Raw genomic sequence first — 7476 nt, forward strand, 5'->3', positions numbered from 1 at the left:
CATCCATGTACAGGGAGGTCTTAACCTGCAGGCCCCTGCTGCCAGGAATAGTCACCCCTCTCAGGCTCGCATCCTTCCTGATGGACTTGGCAAATGGTTCTATGCAGCACACAAACAAGGCAGGAGAGAGGGGGCAGCCCTGCCTGACTCCAGATGACTGGGAAGCTATCTGATTCCCACCCGTTGATTGAGACTACACTGACAATGTTGGTGTAGAGCAGTCTGATCCAATTGCAGATTCCCTCCCCAAAGCCCATTTTGGAGAGAACATCTCTCATATACCTGTGTGATATCCTGTCAAAGGCTTTCTCCTGGTCCAGGCTGATCAGGCAGGTGTCCAACCCTCTGTCCTGCACGTAGGCGATCGTATCCCTGAGGAGTGCGAGACTGTCAGTGATCTTCCTGCCCGGCAGATGCAGATGCTGAAGGCAGTGAAACAATCTACTTCCACTGCTCCCAATCTGTCTGCTTGATGTAATTACCGGACAGAAAGGAGCTTTTGTCATTTCTTTGCTGCAATTAAGTAATTATAGCAACACAGTGTTTATCCCGATCTGCAGCTGCGGTCGTCAGGTTCCAGAACTATTAATCTAGAGGAGCTGGGCACAAAACATACCAGGAATCCAATTCAGCAAAGGAGTAGTGTTTTTGTTTAAAAAAACATTAACTGTATCAATGAGACTTGTCCTACCTGCCTATCTCCTTTTCCACCTATCCACTCCCTGACCTATCACCTTCAACCCCTCCCCCACTCACCCATTGTACTTGATGCTACTCTCTCCCCACCCCCACCCTCCTCTAGCTTATCTCTCCACGCTTCAGGCTCACTGCCTTTATTCCTGATGAAGGGCTTTTGCCCGAAACGTCGATTTCGAAGTTCCTTGGATGCTGTCTGAACTGCTGTGCTCTTCCAGCACCACTAATCCAGAATCTGGTTTCCAGCATCTGCAGTCATTGTTTTTACCACCTGAGGAGGGAAGGCGAGCATCTTTACCTAGTCTGGGCCAATATGTGGCTCCAGATCTGCACCTATGGGATTGCCTTATGCAGTAAGATTTGCAGCAGAGGCAATAAATGGTGGCCTTGCTAACTCTATCCCTAGCCATTTGTTTCTTTTTTTTAATTGCTTCATAGGAACAGGCAGGAATAGGCCATTCGGTCCCTCAACCCAATTCTATCAGATTATGGCTGATCAACTTCCATATTCCCTTCTGAAATAACTCCACAGAGGCAGGTCACCAAGGCACCCTTTATTTACACTTGAAGAGTATTTGACACTGATCTAGTTCCCTCCGAGCCAGCTCTGAGTGAACAAGACCCCAGAAACTCCTGTTTATCTCTGTCAGCCAGGGCTCCTGAATTGGACCAGATTAACAGCCCCAATCAGGGAACTCATTCTATAAAGTCCACCTGGCTGACCCCGTTACAATCACTACACGTTCTATCCCTGACAACCTCTCATTTCCAAAGAGAATCTATCCAATACCCAATGATCAAACCTCCACTGTCTTCTGAGGCAGAGATGCACAATCCTCAGAACAAAAAACTCTTCCACTCTGTGCAAAAACGGCCTTTCCTAATTATTAATTAATTAATTGGACATTATTTAATTATTAAATCCTTTGCTTCTGGACTCACACACTAAATGAAACATCCTTTCCACACCCACCTTGTCCAGACCATTCGGGATCTCACACACTTCAATCAATTCACTCTGCTAAACTCTGTCCAGTCTGTGCAACCATTCCAGAGAATGTTCGTGTCGAGCCCCACCCCCACCTCCCAGAGAACAGCAAGGCGATGTGAGCCTCTGAGAGTGTGAGCTGTCCTGTAATGACTCAGTCACAGCCCCATGCTGTCTCTGGACCCCCTCTTGTTCTGCATATTATCAAAACAGAATTGATGAGAATCAGCTGACTTTTTGTAAAGGGTTATTTCCTGTCAGGGTGTTTTGGTTTAGCAACATATTCGGTGGACAATCTCATCCAGACATTGTACTCGCTGACCAGGGGACCCCAGTCTGATAGTGCCTCAATTTTAAAATTTTCATCTTTATTTTCCAATCCTTTCATGGTCCCCGACCCCTCTGTGGCTCTGTGACATCCTCCAGCTTCGCAGCCCCCTCATTCTGAGATCACCCCCTGATTACCATCGCTCTGCCAATGGCGACCTTCAGCTGCCTAGGTCCCAAGCTCCGGAATTCCGAATCTCTCTCTCTCACACTCCTCCTTTTAAGGTGCTCCATAAATCGACCTTTGGTCATCAGCCCTAATACCTCCACGTTTTAACTGAAAACACTCCCTGTGTTAGTGTACCGCATTGGCGCTGCTATATAAATGTAGTGGTTGTTATTGAATCTACTGACTGAATGTTCGCATTCAGTTCCGGGCTCCCTCTGCTGGCTGTCCTTGTGATTACACAGTTTGATCCCGCACTGTCTCCCTGCAATGCTGTATCCTCCCCCCATTCAGGCACACCTTAAACATAGCAATGCCCCCCGGAGTGTGTCAACTAAAGAAAAGAAAGGCTTGCATTTATATAGCACCATTCCCAGCTGCAGGGCATTCCAAGTGCTTTGCAGCCGATGGTGTGCCTTTTGAAGTGTGATCAAAAAAAAGGGGAAAAAAAAGACCAGTGGCTCAGTGGTTAGCACTGCTGCCGCACAGTGCCAGGGTCCCAGGTTCGATTCCAGCCTTGGGCGTCTGTTTGCACATCCTCCCCGTATCTGCGTGGGTTTCCTCCCACAGTCCAAAGATGTGCTGGCCATGCTAAATTGCCCGTAGTGTTAGGTGCATTAGTCAGAGGGAAATGGGTCTGGGTCTGGACTTGGACTTGGACTTCCGGAGGGGGTCTGGGTCTGGACTTGGACTTGGACTTCCGGAGGGCCTGTTTCCACACTGTAGAGAATGTAATCTAAAAGTGTGACATCCAATGTGTGCACAGCAAGATCCCACAGGTAACCTGGTTTAATTGAAGGATAAATATTGATCACGACACCAGATCGAACTCAATTACTCCGTTGGGATCGCTTTCTGTAGTCCTCTCCCTGAGCAGGCAGATAGAGTCTCAATGTAGTGTTCCATCCGAAAGTTGGCATTTCCTTGACTGCGCTGTCAGCTGGGATTTTGTGTTCAAAGTGGCATTATAAAGTCACTTCCTTCTGTCTAAGCAGCGAGATAAGATCCAGGAAGATTTGGCCAAGGTTTGCCTGTGTGATTGAGTCAACGCTCGCTCAAGATAGTGACTCAGCATAAATAAACCAGGAGAAAGTGAGGGCTGCAGATGCTGGAAATCAGAGCTGAAAATGTGTTGCTGGAAAAGTGCAGCAGGTCAGGCAGCATCCAGGGAAAAGGAGAATCGACGTTTCGGGCATGAGCCCTTCTTCAGGAATGAGGAAAGTGTGCCAAGCAGGCTAAGATAAAAGGTAGGGAGGAGGGGCGTTGGAAATGCGATAAATAAACTAGGATAAATAAACACTGATGTCAGTGGGAATGCAGTTTTTGGTAGAGGATGATATTAAAGAGGTAAACGCTTGGCCAGCTCTGTGAGAGAACACGCAGTCAGTTGGACAGGAGACACTGCTGCAGCATGACTGAGCGTTTCCTCCCTGGTCAGCGAGCGGTGCCAGTGTCAAGGGCATTTGCCACAGAAGAGAAAAAGCTGCTGTTGGTGTCGGGTCGATCAGCTGATGCTGGATCGATGACTGCCCTTGGTACTTGGGATACTCCTGATTCGCAATTTGACTGCTGCAGGGAGCAAGAGGTCTATAACTGACAGCTACCAACATAGCTAATGCCTTACACCCACCCCTCTGCCACACTTTTATTCCTGTTTCTGGACAATCCCTCCCACACAACCCACCACCCCAAACATCCAACAGGGAGTGGTGTCAAAGCGATTCACAGCCAACTGTCTGGAAGCAAAAAATGCTGGAAATCACAGCAGGTCAGGTAGTATCAGCAGATCTGCTGTGATTTCCAGAATTTGTTGTTTTCAATACACGTTCCTGCGTCTGCAGTAATTTGCTCCTAGTCAATTGTCTAGCTGTCAGCTTTTGTTCAAGAGATTTAGTATACGACAGCATACTGTAATATTACTGGATGAATAATCTAAAGCTTTGAAGATATGAAATCAAACCCCCACACGGCAGCTTGTCGAATTTGAAGTTGGTTAATTAATAAGCCTGGAATTAACACTGGTCTTGTGAGTAATATTTACCAGATTATTACAGAAGGCTGATTCACTAATGTCAATCGGGGGAGGAAATCTGGTCTCATTACCTTTCTGATTGATGTACAGCGTGGAGACAGACCCTTCGCTCCATCCTAAATTAATCAAGTCCTGTTTGCCAACACTTGGCCCATATCCCTCTAAACCCCTCCTCGTCACACTCAACCAGCTCAGAAATGGCCAAGTGAGCCAATGCAACTCAGGGCAATAAGGGACTGATATCAAATACCAGCACTCAAGACTGAACAGTGAGGAAAGCGTGGTCAAGGACAGGAATCCTCCCTGTGTCTCCCAGCTCCAGACCCACACAGTCACAGCCCCCAACACTTCCCTCCCTCCCTCCCTCCATCTACCCGCGGGTAAGGTGGTGGCCCGGCTGCTGTTAGAGACACGGCTGCTCACAGCTCTATCTTCAGTTGGCCAGATGTGGCAAATGGCTCAATGATTCAGCAATGGTGGTTAGGGTTTTGGGAATTTTGTTTTTTTTTGGGGGGGGTTAGGGTTAAGGTGGGTGCTGAATTTTCTTGGAGTGCTGCAGTTGTGCTGGTGTAGACAATCGCGGCAGCCACTTAAACACAGCAAGATCCCAGAAAACCCAAGGCACCAAAAAGGCCGAGCCGATTTACAACTGACATTGAGGGGAAGTTAGAGGGGGCTGACCCAACAGTGCGGCACTCCAGCAACAAGTCACCGTGTCCCAGTGGTTAGCACTGCTACCTCACAGCCCCAGGGATCCGGGTTCCAACCCCTCCTCGGGTGACTGTAGGAGGTTGGTCATTTTCCCCTGCTCAAAGATGTGCGGGTTAGGATGGATTGGCCATGGGGGGATTGCCCCATACTGTAGGAAGTGGAGTGCTCTGAGTGGGATACCCTTCAGGGGCCTATTGCAGTCTCGATGGGCTGAATGTCCTCTTGCTGCCCTCTCGGGATCAGTGATTACCGACCACTGTTTAGTGGTTGCAGAGTGATGTCTTTCTAACTGAGGAGCGAGTAACTGACTGTCTGTCTCTTCCCCCTCCCCTCCTCTCCCCAAACAGGACTCCGATCCTGGGATGTCGATCTCACGTCGTTCAACCTCGACCAGCAGCTGCGGCTTTTTGTGACCAGGCATTCGGCCCAGTTCTCCGCTGAAATCAGAGGTAAGGCCCCCTAGCCCCCTCCAGCCCTGGCTGAACGCAGTCCTTAAGCCGGAACCCGAGCCCCTGGCTCACCAGAGTAAGTGGTTTGCAATGGAACCCCCCCCCCCCCCCGCCAAAACCTGGCTCGTCAGAACCTTCCCTACACTTCTTTCCTACACACACACTGTGGGACTGTCAGCATCAAACCGCACCTTCGACAGAGTCTGGAATTAATGTTTTTTTTTATATAAATGCTAATTCTGAGATTTTATTTTAAATACATGTAGAATTAATGCCAGGCTTGCTTCAAGATTAAGGTTACGTGGTTGTCGTCATAGCAACGACAATTTTAAAGATTTTCAGAATCTCTTCCTGAAATACGTTGTCAAATGTGTTGGTGTGAAATCCCTCTGAGTGTGATCCTGAAACAGTGTTAACCTATTTCTGTTTTAAAAGGGTAATATTCCTTCTGCAGGTAAGAGCATGGTTGGCTAGGGCTGCATTGATTGTCCAGCCCTAATTGCCCGTGGAGGAGGTGACTGTGAGCTGCTTTCTTGAATCATTGGTAAGAATAACAGGAAGGCAGAGTACTGGGTCAATGGAAAGATTCTTGGTAGTGTGGAGTCCATGTACATAGATCCCTGAAAGTTGCCACCCAGGTTGATAGTGCTGTTAAGAAGGCATACGGTGTGTTAGGTTTTATTGGTAGAGGGATTGAGTTCCGGAGCCGCAATATCATGCTGCAACTATACAAAAATGCTAGTGCGGCCACACTTGGAATATTGTGTACAGTCCCTACACCCCAAGGAATGCATCACCTCACATTTAGCTATACTGAACTCTATTTGCCACCTCTCAGCCCAATTCTGCAGTTTATCCAAGTCCCCCTGCAACCTGTAACATTTTTCCAAATTGTCCATTACTTCACCGACTTTAGTGTCGTCTGCAAATTTACTAATCCATCCACCTATGCCTGTGTCTAACTTACAAACATGACAAACAGCAGTGGTCCCAAAACAGATTCTTGTGGCACACCACGAGTAACCGGGCTCCATGCTGAATATTTTCCATCAACCACCACTCGCTCCAAAAGAGAAAATGCTGGAAAATCTCAGCAGGTCTGGCAGCATCTGTAAGGAGAGAAAAGAGCTGCAACTATACAAAACACTAGTGCAGCCACACTTGGAATATTGTGTACAGTCCTTACACCCCATCTCCTTACAGATGCTGCCAGACCTGCTGAGATTTTCCAGCATTTTCTCTTTTGGTTTCAGATTACGGCATCCGCAGTAATTTGCTTTTAACTACCACTCGCTGCCTTCTTTCAGAAAGCCAGTTTCTAATCCAAACTGCAAAATCAACCTCAATCCCATGCCTCTGCATTTTCTCCAACAGCTTATCATGTGGAACCTTATCAAAGCCTTACTGAAGTTCATGTACACCACGTCAACTGCCCTACCCTCATCTACATGCTTGGTCACCTTCTCAAAAAACAACCTTTGATTTCATCTTTGAATATTAATAATTATTTAAAAAATACTGACAGGCAATAAGGGAGCATGTTTCTGTTTGAATGCCTCTCTGCATTTTTTCCAGCATCCCCAAGATTATTATTTAATTCTTGGAAATTCCAGTGGCAGATTGGTAATTTTTATATTTCTGTGGGTTTTAAATCACACCTTGTAGACTTGACAATGGAAGGAGTCTCCCTTAACTTGACTGAGGACTGTCAACAACTTTCTGGCTTTGTGTCTATGCTAATTGGCCCAGCAATACAGCAGTAATGGATTGGTATGGATACAGCTGGTATGGATTGAGGATTGGCTGCCTGACAGAAGGCAGAGAGTTGGGATAAAAGGTTCTTTTTCGGAATGGCAGCCGGTGACAAGCGGTGTCCCGTAGGGTTCAGTGTTGGGGCCGCAGCTGTTCACGTTATATATTAATGATCTGGATGAAGGGACTGGAGGCATTCTAATGAAGTTTGCCGATGATACGAAGTTAGGTGGACAGGCAGGTAGTACTGAGGAAGTGGAGAGGCTGCAGAAGGAACTAGACAGTTTGGAGGAGTGGTCCAGGAAATGGCTGATGGAATTCAATGTGAGCAAATGCGAGGTCTTGCACTTTGGAA

At 47.4% G+C, this 7476-nt stretch overlaps 1 protein-coding gene across 1 annotated transcript in view; it reads left to right on the forward strand.

Moving 5' to 3' along the window:
* The window catches only part of map1aa (microtubule-associated protein 1Aa), a 108359-nt gene that overhangs the window by 13602 nt on the left and 87281 nt on the right, over window positions 1–7476 (forward strand). Inside the window, exon 2 of the mRNA XM_043680428.1 lies at window positions 5268–5369. Coding sequence (XP_043536363.1) covers window positions 5268–5369 — 102 coding nt within the window. The remainder of the gene's footprint in view (window positions 1–5267; window positions 5370–7476) is intronic.

This window comes from Chiloscyllium plagiosum, chromosome 40, assembly GCF_004010195.1.
Source record: "Chiloscyllium plagiosum isolate BGI_BamShark_2017 chromosome 40, ASM401019v2, whole genome shotgun sequence".
Taxonomy (NCBI): Eukaryota; Metazoa; Chordata; class Chondrichthyes; order Orectolobiformes; family Hemiscylliidae; genus Chiloscyllium; species Chiloscyllium plagiosum.